The sequence below is a fragment of the Oncorhynchus keta genome, unplaced genomic scaffold (assembly GCF_023373465.1).
Source record: "Oncorhynchus keta strain PuntledgeMale-10-30-2019 unplaced genomic scaffold, Oket_V2 Un_scaffold_9288_pilon_pilon, whole genome shotgun sequence".
NCBI classification, from domain to species: Eukaryota; Metazoa; Chordata; class Actinopteri; order Salmoniformes; family Salmonidae; genus Oncorhynchus; species Oncorhynchus keta.
The window spans coordinates 35001-49755 of NW_026291014.1; the positions used below are offsets into that span (position 1 = coordinate 35001).

Here is a 14755-nt window from a genome sequence, read left to right on the forward strand (position 1 = left end):
TAATCACCAGGCCCTCTCTCTACCTCCTCTCTCTACCTCCTCTCTCCATATGTAATCACCACAGCCTCTCTACCTCCTCTCTCCATATGGATCACCAGGCCCTCTCTCTACCTCCTCTCTCTACCTCCTCTCTCCATATGTAATCACCAGGCCCTCTCTACCTCCTCTCTCTACCTCCTCTCTCCATATGGGGCCCTCTCTCTACCTCCTCTCTCCATATGTCATACTCCTCTCTCCATATGTAATCACCAGGCCCTCTCTCTACCTCCTCTCTCCATGTGGATCACCAGGCCCTCTCTCTACCTCCTCTCTCCATATGTAATCACCAGGCCCTCTCTACCTCCTCTCTCTACCTCCTCTCTCCATATGTAATCACCAGGCCCTCTCTCTACCTCCTCTCTCTACCTCCTCTCTCCATATGTCATCACCAGGCCCTCTCTCTACCTCCTCTCTCCATATGTAATCACCAGGCCCTCTGGAGACCTCCTCTCTCCATATGTCATCACCAGGCCCTCTCTCTACCTCCTCTCTCCATATGTAGATCACCAGTGGAGAGAAAGAGGTGGACCTCCTCTCTCCATATGTCATCACCAGGAGAGTGGAGATATTAGCTTTCTACTTCTGTGACATGGAGAGAGAATGAGGGAGATTCATCTTGTGAAGTACTGTTGCTGTTCCTCCTCTCTCTATCTCCTCTCCATATGTAATCACCAGGCCCTCTCTCTACCTCCTCTCTCTACCTCTCCATATGTAATCACCAGGCCCCTCTCTACCTCCCTCTCTACCTCCTCTCTCCATATGTAATCACCAGGCCCTCTCTACCTGCTCTCTCCTCACCAGGCCCTCTCTCTACCTCCTCTCTCTACCTCCTCTCTCCATATGTAATCACCAGGCCCCTCTCTACCTCCTCTCTCTACCTCCTCTCTCCATATGTAATCACCAGGCCCTCTCCTCTACCTCCTCTCTCTACCTCCTCTCTCCATATGTAATCACCAGGCCCCTCTCTACCTCCTCTCTCTACCTCCCTCTCCATATGTCATCACCAGGCCCTCTCTCTACCTCCTCTCTCTACCTCCTCTCTCCATATGTAATCACCAGGCCCCTCTCTACCTCCTCTCTCCATATGTCATCACCAGGCCCTCTCTCTACCTCCTCTCTCTACCTCCTCTCTCCATATGTCATCACCAGGCCCTCTCTCTACCTCCTCTCTCCATATGTAATCACCAGGCCCTCCTCTCTCTACCTCCTCTCTCCATATGTCATCACCAGGCCCTCTCTCTCTACCTCCTCTCTCCATATGTAATCACCAGGCCCTCTCTACCCCTCTCTCTACCTCCTCCTCATCACCAGGCCCTCTCTCTACCTCCTCTCTCTACCTCCTCTCTCCATATGTAATCACCAGGCCCTCTCCTACCTCCTCTCTACCTCCTCTCTCCATACCTCCTCTCTCCATATGTAATCACCAGGCCCTCCTCTCTCTACCTCCTCTCTCCATATGTAATCACCAGGCCCTCTCTACCTCCTCTCTCTCTCCATATGTAATCACCAGGCCCTCTCTCTACCTCCTCTCTCTACCTCTCTCCATATGTAATCACCAGGCCCTCTCTCTACCTCCTCTCTCTACCTCCTCTCTCCATATGTAATCACCAGGCCCTCTCTCTACCTCCTCTCTCTATCCATATGTCATCACCAGGCCCTCTCTCTACCTCCCTCTCTACCTCCTCTCTCCATATGTAATCACCAGGCCCTCTCTCTACCTCCTCTCTCTACCTCCTCTCTCCATATGTAATCACCAGGCCTCTACCTCCTCTCTCTACCTCCTCTCTCCATATGTAATCACCAGGCCCTCTCTCTAGCTCCTCTCTCTACCTCCTCTCTCCATATGTCATCACCAGGCCCTCTCTCTACCTCCTCTCTCTACCTCCTCTCTCCATATGTAATCACCAGGCCCTCTCTCTACCCCTCTCTCTACCTCCTCTCTCCATATGTAATCACCATTAGCTCTTCTAGTTCCATATGTCATCACCAGGCCCTCTCTCTACCTCCTCTCTCTACCTCCTCTCTCCATATGTCATCACCAGGCCCTCTCTCTACCTCCTCTCTCTACCTCCTCTCTCCATATGTGATCACCAGGCCCTCTCTCTACCTCCTCTCTCTACCTCCTCTCTCCAATCACCAGGCCCTCTCTCTACCTCCTCTCTCTACCTCCTCTCTCCTCCCCAGGCTCTCTCTCTACCTCCTCTCTCTACCTCCTCTCTCCATATGTAATGGAGCCCTCTCTCTCTCCCTCCCCAGGATGTCTCTACATTCTTCCATATCACCAGGTGTCATCACCAGGCCCTCTCTCTACCTCCTCTCTCTACCTCCTCTCTCCATATGTAATCACCAGGCCCTCTCTCTACCTCCTCTCTACTGATATTAGCTTTCTAGTTCTGTGACATGCCTGGTAACAATACCTTGTCCCTCCCCAGGATGTGGAGTCTACATTCTTCCATATGTGATCACCAGGCCCTCTCTCTACCTCCTCTCTCTACCTCCTCTCTCCATATGTAATCACCAGGCCCTCTCTCTACCTCCTCTCTACTGATATTAGCTTTCTAGTTCTGTGACATGCCTGGTAACAATACCTTGTCCCTCCCCAGGATGTGGAGTCTACATTCTTCCAGTTTGGAGCGTCTCTGATGCAGGAGGCGTTACTGATGATGAACATCATGGAGGAATATGACTGGCACATCTTCTCTATAGTCACCTCTAAGTTCCCCGGGTACCAGGTACACACACACACACACACACACACGTTACTGATGATGAACATCATGGAGGAATATGACTGGCACATCTTCTCTATAGTCACCTCTAAGTTCCCCGGGTACCAGGTACACACACACACACACACACACACGTTACTGATGATGAACATCATGGAGGAATATGACTGGCACATCTTCTCTATAGTCACCTCTAAGTTCCCCGGGTACCAGGTACACACACACACACACACACACACACACACACACACACACACACACACACACCACATCACACACAGTCACCACACACACCACACACACACACACACACACACACACACACACACTTTACTGATGATGAACATCATGGAGGAATATGACTGGCACATCTTCTCTATAGTCACCTCTAAGTTCCCCGGGTACCAGGTACACACACACACACACACACACACGTTACTGATGATGAACATCATGGAGGAATATGACTGGCACATCTTCTCTATAGTCACCTCTAAGTTCCCCGGGTACCAGGTACACACACACACACACACACACACACACGTTACTGATGATGAACATCATGGAGGAATATGACTGGCACATCTTCTCTATAGTCACCTCTAAGTTCCCCGGGTACCAGGTACACACACACACACACACACACACACACACGTTACTGATGATGAACATCATGGAGGAATATGACTGGCACATCTTCTCTATAGTCACCTCTAAGTTCCCGGGTACCAGGTACACACACACACACACACACACACGTTACTGATGATGAACATCATGGAGGAATATGACTGGCACATCTTCTCTATAGTCACCTCTAAGTTCCCCGGGTACCAGGTACACACACACACACACACACACACGTTACTGATGATGAACATCATGGAGGAATATGACTGGCACATCTTCTCTATAGTCACCTCTAAGTTCCCCGGGTACCAGGTACACACACACACACACACACACACACGTTACTGATGATGAACATCATGGAGGAATATGACTGGCACATCTTCTCTATAGTCACCTCTAAGTTCCCCGGGTACCAGGTACACACACACACACACACACACACACGTTACTGATGATGAACATCATGGAGGAATATGACTGGCACATCTTCTCTATAGTCACCTCTAAGTTCCCCGGGTACCAGGTACACACACACACACACACACACACACGTTACTGATGATGAACATCATGGAGGAATATGACTGGCACATCTTCTCTATAGTCACCTCTAAGTTCCCGGGTACCAGGTACACACACACACACACACACACACACACACATTACACACACACACACACACACACACACACACACACACACACACACACACACACACACACACACACACACACACACACACATTACAACACACACATTACACACACACACACACACACATTACACACACACACACACACACACACACACACACACACACACACACACACACACACACACACACACACACACACATTACAACACACACATTACACACACACACACACACACACATTACACACACACACATTACACACACACACATTACAACACAGACACACACACACACACACACACACACACACACACACACACACACACACACACACACACACACATTACACACATTACACACTCACACACACATTACAACACACACATTACACACACACACATTACAACACACACACACACACACACACACACACACACATTACCCACACATTACACACACACACACACACACTTCCTTCACATTACACACACACACACACACACACACACACACACACACACACACACATTACACACACACATATCACACACACACACATACCCACACACACACACACACACACACATTACACACACACACAGATACACACACACACACACACACACACATTACACACACACACACATTACACACACACACACACACATTACACACACACACAGATATCACACACACACACACACACACACACACACACATTACACACACACACACACACACACACACACACACACACACACACACACACACACACACACACACACACACACACACACACACACACACACACACACACACACACACACACACACACACACACACACATTACACACACATTACACACACACACACACATTACAAACACACACATTACACACACACACACACATTACAGTAACCGTTGTGTCTGTGTGTAGGAGTTTATAAATGTCCTGCGTGTGACGGTGGACCACAGCTTTGTGCGTTGGGATCTTCAGAGCGTCGTCACGCTGGACGCTGTGGACGGAGACGCCAACTCTAAAGCTCATATCCAGCTGAAGAGGATCCAGAGTCCTGTTATACTGCTGTACTGCTCCAAGGAGGAGGCTAGGTACTAGAGGCTGTTATACTGCTGTACTGCTCCAAGGAGGAGGCTAGGTACTAGAGGCTGTTATACTGCTGCTAGGAAGAGGCTAGGTACTAGAGGCTGTTATACTGCTGCTAGGAAGAGGCTAGGTACTAGAGGCTGTTATACTGCTGTACTGCTCCAAGGAGGAGGCTAGGTACTAGAGGCTGTTATACTGCTGCTAGGAAGAGGCTAGGTACTAGAGGCTGTTATACTGCTGTACTGCTCCAAGGAGGAGGCTAGGTACTAGAGGCTGTTATACTGCTGCTAGGAAGAGGCTAGGTACTAGAGGCTGTTATACTGCTACTAGGAAGAGGCTAGGTACTAGAATCTGTTATACTGCTGATAGGAAGAGGCTAGGTACTAGAGGCTGTTATACTGCTGCTAGGAAGAGGCTAGGTACTGGAGGCTGTTATACTGCTACTAGGAAGAGGCTAGGTACTAGATGCTGTTATACTGCTGCTAGGAAGAGGCTAGGTACTAGAGGCTGTTATACTGCTCCAAGGAGGAGGGTAGGTACTAGAGGCCGTTATACTGCTGCTAGGAAGAGGCTAGGTACTAGAGGCTGTTATACTGTTGTACTGCTCCAAGGAGGAGGCTAGGTACTAGAGGCTGTTATACTGTTGTACTGCTCCAAGGAGGAGACTAGGTACTAGAGGCTGTTATACTGTTGTACTGCTCCAAGGAGGAGGCTAGGTACTAGAGGCTGTTATACTGCTGCTAGGAAGAGGCTAGGTACTAGAGGCTGTTATACTGCTGTACTGCTCCAAGGAGGAGGCTAGGTACTAGAGGCTGTTATACTGCTCCAAGGAGGAGGCTAGGTACTAGAGGCTGTTATACTGCTGCTAGGAAGAGGCTAGGTACTAGAGGCTGTTATACTGCTGTACTGCTCCAAGGAGGAGGATAGGTACTAGAGGCTGTTATACTGCTACTAGGAAGAGGCTAGGTACTAGAGGCTGTTATACTGCTGCTAGGTGGAGGCTAGGTACTAGAGGCTGTTATACTGCTGCTAGGAAGAGGTACTAGAGGCTGTTATACTGCTGCTAGGAAGAGGCTAGGTACTAGAGGCTGTTATACTGCTGCTAGGAAGAGGCTAGGTACTAGAGGCTGTTATACTGCTGTACTGCTCCAAGGAGGAGGCTAGGTACTAGAGGCTGTTATACTGCTACTAGGAGGAGGCTAGGTACTAGAGGCTGTTATACTGCTGTACTGCTCCAAGGAGGAGGCTAGGTACTAGAGGCTGTTATACTGCTGCTAGGAAGAGGCTAGGTACTAGAGGCTGTTATACTGCTGTACTGCTACTAGGAAGAGGCTAGGTACTAGAGGCTGTTATACTGCTGCTAGGAAGAGGCTAGATACTAGAGGCTGTTATACTGCTGTACTGCTACTAGGAGGAGGCTAGGTACTAGAGGCTGTTATACTGCTGTACTGCTCCAAGGAGGAGGCTAGGTACTAGAGGCTGTTATACTGCTGCTAGGAAGAGGCTAGGTACTAGAGGCTGTTATACTGCTGTACTGCTCCAAGGAGGAGGCTAGGTACTAGAGGCTGTTATACTGCTGTACTGCTCCAAGGAGGAGGCTAGGTACTAGAGGCTGTTATACTGCTACTAGGAGGAGGCTAGGTACTAGAGGCTGTTATACTGCTACTAGGAAGAGGCTAGGTACTAGAGGCTGTTATACTGCTGCTAGGAAGAGGCTAGGTACTAGAGGCTGTTATACTGCTGCTAGGAAGAGGCTAGGTACTAGAGGCTGTTATACTGCTACTAGGAAGAGGCTAGGTACTAGAGGCTGTTATACTGCTGCTAGGAAGAGGCTAGGTACTAGAGGCTGTTATACTGCTGCTAGGAAGAGGCTAGGTACTAGAGGCTGTTATACTGCTGCTAGGAGGAGGCTAGGTACTAGAGGCTGTAATACTGCTGTACTGTTCCAAGGAGGAGGCTAGGTACTAGAGGCTGTTATACTGCTACTAGGAAGAGGCTAGGTACTGGAGGCTGTTATACTGCTGCTAGGAAGAGGCTAGGTACTAGAGGCTGTTATACTGCTACTAGGAAGAGGCTAGGTACTAGAGGCTGTTCTACTGCTACTAGGAAGAGGCTAGGTACTAGAGGCTGTTATACTGCTGCTAGGAAGAGGCTAGGTACTAGATGCTGTTAAACTGCTGCTAGGAGGAGGCTAGGTACTAGAGGCTGTTAAACTGCTACTAGGAAGAGCCTAGGTACTAGAGGCTGTTATACTGCTGTACTGCTCCAAGGAGGAGGCTAGGTACTAGAGGCTGTTATACTGCTGCTAGGAGGAGCCTAGGTACTAGAGGCTGTTATACTGCTGTACTGCTCCAAGGAGGAGGCTAGGTACTAGAGGCTGTTATACTGCTGCTAGGAAGAGGCTAGGTACTAGAGGCTGTTATACTGCTGCTAGGAAGAGGCTAGGTACTAGATGCTGTTAAACTGCTGCTAGGAGGAGGCTAGGTACTAGAGGCTGTTATACTGCTGTACTGCTCCAAGGAGGAGGCTAGGTACTAGAGGCTGTTATACTGCTACTAGGAAGAGCCTAGGTACTAGAGGCTGTTATACTGCTGTACTGCTACTAGGAAGAGGCTAGGTACTAGAGGCTGTTATACTGCTGCTAGGAAGAGGCTAGATACTAGAGGCTGTTATACTGCTGTACTGCTACTAGGAGGAGGCTAGGTACTAGAGGCTGTTATACTGCTGTACTGCTCCAAGGAGGAGGCTAGGTACTAGAGGCTGTTATACTGCTGCTAGGAAGAGGCTAGGTACTAGAGGCTGTTATACTGCTGTACTGCTACTAGGAGGAGGCTAGGTACTAGAGGCTGTTATACTGCTGTACTGCTCCAAGGAGGAGGCTAGGTACTAGAGGCTGTTATACTGCTACTAGGAAGAGCCTAGGTACTAGAGGCTGTTATACTGTTATACTGCTACTAGGAAGAGGCTAGGTACTAGAGGCTGTTATACTGCTGCTAGGAAGAGGCTAGGTACTAGAGGCTGTTATACTGCTGCTAGGAAGAGGCTAGGTACTAGAGGCTGTTATACTGCTACTAGGAAGAGGCTAGGTACTAGAGGCTGTTATACTGCTGCTAGGAAGAGGCTAGGTACTAGAGGCTGTTATACTGCTGCTAGGAAGAGGCTAGGTACTAGAGGCTGTTATACTGCTGCTAGGAGGAGGCTAGGTACTAGAGGCTGTAATACTGCTGTACTGCTCCAAGGAGGAGGCTAGGTACTAGAGGCTGTTATACTGCTACTAGGAAGAGGCTAGGTACTGGAGGCTGTTATACTGCTGCTAGGAAGAGGCTAGGTACTAGAGGCTGTTATACTGCTACTAGGAAGAGGCTAGGTACTAGAGGCTGTTATACTGCTACTAGGAAGAGGCTAGGTACTAGAGGCTGTTATACTGCTGCTAGGAAGAGGCTAGGTACTAGATGCTGTTAAACTGCTGCTAGGAGGAGGCTAGGTACTAGAGGCTGTTAAACTGCTACTAGGAAGAGCCTAGGTACTAGAGGCTGTTATACTGCTGTACTGCTCCAAGGAGGAGGCTAGGTACTAGAGGCTGTTATACTGCTGCTAGGAGGAGCCTAGTTACTAGAGGCTGTTATACTGCTGTACTGCTCCAAGGAGGAGGCTAGGTACTAGAGGCTGTTATACTGCTGCTAGGAAGAGGCTAGGTACTAGAGGCTGTTATACTGCTGCTAGGAAGAGGCTAGGTACTAGATGCTGTGAAACTGCTGCTAGGAGGAGGCTAGGTACTAGAGGCTGTTATACTGCTGTACTGCTCCAAGGAGGAGGCTAGGTACTAGAGGCTGTTATACTGCTACTAGGAAGAGCCTAGGTACTAGAGGCTGTTATACTGTTATACTGCTACTAGGAAGAGGCTAGGTACTAGAGGCTGTTATACTGCTGCTAGGAAGAGGCTAGGTACTAGAGGCTGTTATACTGCTACTAGGAAGAGGCTAGGTACTAGAGGCTGTTATACTGCTGCTTGGAAGAGGCTAGGTACTAGAGGCTGTTATACTGCTGCTAGGAAGAGGCTAGGTACTAGAGGCTGTTATACTGCTGCTAGGAAGAGGCTAGGTACTAGAGGCTGTTATACTGCTGCTAGGAAGAGGCTAGGTACTAGAGGCTGTTATACTGCTACTAGGAAGAGGCTAGGTACTAGAGGCTGTTATACTGCTACTAGGAAGAGGCTAGGTACTAGAGGCTGTTATACTGCTGCTAGGAAGAGGCTAGGTACTAGAGGCTGTTATACTGCTGCTAGGAAGAGGCTAGGTACTAGAGGCTGTTATACTGCTGCTAGGAAGAGGCTAGGTACTAGATGCTGTTAAACTGCTGCTAGGAGGAGGCTAGGTACTAGAGGCTGTTATACTGCTGTACTGCTCCAAGGAGGAGGCTAGGTACTAGAGGCTGTTATACTGCTACTAGGAAGAGCCTAGGTACTAGAGGCTGTTATACTGTTATACTGCTACTAGGAAGAGGCTAGGTACTAGAGGCTGTTATACTGCTGCTAGGAAGAGGCTAGGTACTAGAGGCTGTTATACTGCTACTAGGAAGAGGCTAGGTACTAGAGGCTGTTATACTGCTGCTTGGAAGAGGCTAGGTACTAGAGGCTGTTATACTGCTGCTAGGAAGAGGCTAGGTACTAGAGGCTGTTATACTGCTGTACTGCTCCAAGGAGGAGGCTAGGTACTAGAGGCTGTTATACTGCTACTAGGAAGAGGCTAGGTACTAGAGGCTGTTATACTGCTACTAGGAAGAGGCTAGGTACTAGAGGCTGTTATACTGCTGTACTGCTCCAAGGAGGAGGCTAGGTACTAGAGGCTGTTATACTGCTACTAGGAAGAGCCTAGGTACTAGAGGCTGTTATACTGCTGCTAGGAAGAGGCTAGGTACTAGAGGCTGTTATACTGCTACTAGGAAGAGGCTAGGTACTAGAGGCTGTTATACTGCTACTAGGAGGAGGTGATCCCGGTTCACCATTTAACTGTGTTGATCCTGGTTCACCATTTAACTGTGTTGATCCTGGTTTACCATTTAACTGTGTTGATCCCGGTTCACCATTTAACCTGGTTCACCATTTAACTGTGTTGATCCCGGTTCACCATTTAACTGTGTTGATCCTGGTTCACCATTTAACTGTGTTGATCCCGGTTCACCATTTAACTGTGTTGATCCCGGTTCACCATTTAACTGTGTTGATCCCGGTTCACCATTTAACTGTGTTGATCCCGGTTCACCATTTAACTGTGTTGATCCCGGTTCACCATTTAACCTGGTTCACCATTTAACTGTGTTGATCCCGGTTCACCATTTAACTGTGTTGATCCCGGTTCACCATTTAACTGTGTTGATCCCGGTTCACCATTTAACCTGGTTCACCATTTAACTGTGTTGATCCCGGTTCACCATTTAACCTGGTTCACCATTTAACTGTGTTGATCCTGGTTCACCATTTAACTGTGTTGATCCCGGTTCACCATTTAACTGTGTTGATCCCGGTTCACCATTTAACTGTGTTGATCCCGGTTCACCATTTAACCTGGTTCACCATTTAACTGTGTTGATCCTGGTTCACCATTTAACTGTGTTGATCCCGGTTCACCATTTAACTGTGTTGATCCCGGTTCACCATTTAACTGTGTTGATCCCGGTTCACCATTTAACTGTGTTCATCCCGGTTCACCATTTAACTCTGTTGATCCTGGTTCACCATTTAACTGTGTTGATCCTGGTTCACCATTTAACTGTGTTGATCCTGGTTCACCATTTAACTGTGTTGATCCCGGTTCACCATTTAACTGTGTTGATCCCGGTTCACCATTTAACTGTGTTGATCCCGGTTCACCATTTAACTGTGTTGATCCTGGTTCACCATTTAACTGTGTTGATCCCGGTTCACCATTTAACTGTGTTGATCCCGGTTCACCATTTAACTGTGTTGATCCCGGTTCACCATTTAACTGTGTTGATCCTGTTTCACCATTTAACCTGGTTCACCATTTAACTGTGTTGATCCCGGTTCACCATTTAACTGTGTTGATCCTGGTTCACCATTTAACTGTGTTGATCCCGGTTCACCATTTAACTGTGTTGATCCCGGTTCACCATTTAACTGTGTTGATCCCGGTTCACCATTTAACTGTGTTGATCCTGGTTCACCATTTAACTGTGTTGATCCCGGTTCACCATTTAACCTGGTTCACCATTTAACTGTGTTGATCCCGGTTCACCATTTAACTGTGTTGATCCCGGTTCACCATTTAACTGTGTTGATCCCGGTTCACCATTTAACTGTGTTGATCCTGGTTCACCATTTAACCTGGTTCACCATTTAACTGTGTTGATCCCGGTTCACCATTTAACTGTGTTGATCCTGGTTCACCATTTAACTGTGTTGATCCTGGTTCACCATTTAACTGTGTTGATCCCGGTTCACCATTTAACCTGGTTCACCATTTAACTGTGTTGATCCCGGTTCACCATTTAACTGTGTTGATCCCGGTTCACCATTTAACTGTGTTGATCCCGGTTCACCATTTAACCTGGTTCACCATTTAACTGTGTTGATCCCGGTTCACCATTTAACCGTGTTGATCCCGGTTCACCATTTAACTTGGTTCACCATTTAACTGTGTTGATCCCGGTTCACCATTTAACTGTGTTGATCCCGGTTCACCATTTAACTTGGTTCACCATTTAACTGTGTTGATCCCGGTTCACCATTTAACTGTGTTGATCCCGGTTCACCATTTAACTGTGTTGATCCCGGTTCACCATTTAACTGTGTTGATCCCGGTTCACCATTTAACCGTGTTGATCGTGGACCGTCAATATATTAGTTCATAAACATAATGGATTCATGAAGATAGCTCAGTCCGGCCGTTTACCATTGTCTACTTAAAATGGAGCTGCCTCTTAAACACCAGTGATATAGCATCTGGTTCTGGTCTACTTAGTTCATTGATTTCCATTGAAACCTTACAAATGAGGGAGTGGGATGTCTCATTTCATCTTCCTTCTCCGGTATATTATTCTAAACAATCTGATCCCCCTGCAGGTATATATTGGAAGAGGCCAGGTCTCTAGGTCTGACTGGGTCGGGCTACATCTGGATCGTACCAAGTCTGACCACAGGGAACCCCGACTTCACCCCAGACATCTATCCCCTGGGGATGATCTCTGTGTCCTACAACGAGATGGAGTATCCCTTGGAGAGCCGCCTTAGAGACGGAGTGGGCATCATCGCCACGGCAGCCGTCGCCATGCTGAGGGAGAAAGGGGAGGTGCCAGAACCCCAAGGGAACTGCTACAGCCAATCAGAGAAGGGAAAGACTCTGCCCAGCGCCCTGAGAGGGTAAAAGAGGGAGTGGTGTGTGTGTCCTATCAAAATCAAATAACATTTTATTTATCACATAATGCCCCACAATGTCAATACGTTGTAGAAGCACCTTTTGGCGGCAATTACAACTTTGAGACGTCTTGGGTATGTCTGGATCAGCTTTGAGTCGTCTTGGGTATGTCTGGATCAGCTCTGAGTCGTCTTGGGTATGTCTGGATCAGCTTTGAGTCGTCTTGGGTATGTCTGGATCAGCGTTGAGTCGTCTTGGGTATGTCTGGATCAGCTTTGAGTCGTCTTGGGTATGTCTGGATCAGCTTTGAGTCATCTTGGGTATGTCTGGATCAGTTTGAGTCGTCTTGGGTATGTCTGTATCAGCTTTGAGTCGTCTTGGGTATGTCTGGATCAGCTTTGAGTCGTCTTGGGTATGTCTGGCTCAGCTTTGAGTCGTCTTGGGTATGTCTGTATCAGCTTTGAGTCATCTTGGGTATGTCTGTATCAGCTTTGAGTCGTCTTGGGTATGTCTGTATCAGCTTTGAGGCGTCTTGGGTATGTCTGTATCAGCTTTGAGTCATCTTGGGTATGTCTGTATCAGCTTTGAGTCATCTTGGGTATGTCTGTATCAGCTTTGAGTCATCTTGGGTATGTCTGTATCAGCTTTGAGTCATCTTGGGTATGTCTGTATCAGCTTTGAGTCATCTTGGGTATGTCTGTATCAGCTTTGAGTCATCTTGGGTATGTCTGTATCAGCTTTGAGTCATCTTGGGTATGTCTGTATCAGCTTTGAGTCATCTTGGGTATGTCTGTATCAGCTTTGAGTCATCTTGGGTATGTCTGGATCAGCTTTGAGTCATCTTGGGTATGTCTGGATCAGCTTTGAGTCATCTTGGGTTTGTCTGGATCAGCTTTGAGTCATCTTGGGTATGTCTGGATCAACTTTGAGTCATCTTGGGTTTGTCTGGATCAGCTTTGAGTCATCTTGGGTTTGTCTGGATCAGCTTTGCACATCAGGATTTGGTGATTTTCTCCCATTCCTCTTAATCTCTCTTCAATTAGATGGGGAAACAGTAATTTCCACAGATTTTCAATGGGATTCAAGTCTGGGCTTTGGCTCGGCCACTCAAGGAGTTTCACATTCTTATTCTGAAGCCATTACCAGCATTGCTTTGGCGGTATGCTTGGATTCATTGTCCTGTTGGAAGGTGAATCTTCATCCCTCGTCTAAGGTTGTTTGCACTCTGAAGCAGGTTTTCATTAACTCCAGGTGTCATGTGACCTTTTTGCTAACTCCAGGTGTCATGTGACCTTTTTGCTAAGTCCAGCTGTCATGTGACCTTTTTGCTAAGTCCAGCTGTCATGTGACCTTTTTGCAAACTTTTTCTCAGGAGTGGCTTCCGTCTTCAGGAGTGGATTCTGTATGGCCACTCTCCCATAAAGTCCAGATTGGGGAAGTGCTGTAGAGACTGTTGTCCTTCTGACAGGTTCTCCCATCTCAGTCTGGGTAGACTCTGATGGAGACCAGCTCTAGGCAGTCTGGGTAGACTCTGATGGAGACCAGCTCTAGGCAGTCTGGGTAGACTCTGATGGACACCAGCTCTAGGCAGTCTGGGTAGACTCTGATGGACACCAGCTCTAGGCAGAGTCTGGGTAGACTCTGATGGAGACCAGCTCTAGGCAGTCTGGGTAGACTCTGATGGACACCAGCTCTAGGCAGTCTGGGTAGACTCTGATGGAGACCAGCTCTAGGCAGTCTGGGTAGACTCTGATGGAGACCAGCTCTAGGCAGTCTGGGTAGACTCTGATGGAGACCAGCTCTAGGCAGAGTCTGGGTAGACTCTGATGGAGACCAGCTCTAGGCAGTCTGGGTAGATTCTGATGGAGACCAGCTCTAGGCAGTCTGGGTAGACTCTGATGGAGACCAGCTCTCGGCAGAGTCTGGGTAGACTCTGATGGACACCAGCTCTAGGCAGAGTCTGGGTAGACTCTGATGGAGACCAGCTCTAGGCAGTCTGGGTAGACTCTGATGGACACCAGCTCTAGGCAGTCTGGGTAGACTCTGATGGAGACCAGCTCTAGGCAGTCTGGGTAGACTCTGATGGAGACCAGCTCTAGGCAGAGTCTGGGTAGACTCTGATGGAGACCAGCTCTCGACAGAGTCTGGGTAGGATCTGATGGACACCAGCTCTAGGCAGTCTGGGTAAACTCTGATGGAGACCAGCTCTAGGCAGTCTGG

The 14755-nt window shown here is 48.1% G+C and overlaps 1 protein-coding gene across 1 annotated transcript in view; it reads left to right on the plus strand.

Moving 5' to 3' along the window:
* The window catches only part of LOC127929634 (glutamate receptor ionotropic, NMDA 2A-like), a 20869-nt gene extending 8171 nt beyond the window's left edge, over positions 1-12698 (plus strand). Inside the window, exons 2-4 of the mRNA XM_052517658.1 lie at positions 2643-2771; positions 4995-5167; positions 12244-12698. Coding sequence (XP_052373618.1) covers positions 2643-2771; positions 4995-5167; positions 12244-12544 — 603 coding nt within the window. The 3' untranslated portion in view covers positions 12545-12698. The remainder of the gene's footprint in view (positions 1-2642; positions 2772-4994; positions 5168-12243) is intronic.
* The last annotated feature ends 2057 nt before the right edge of the window (positions 12699-14755 follow it).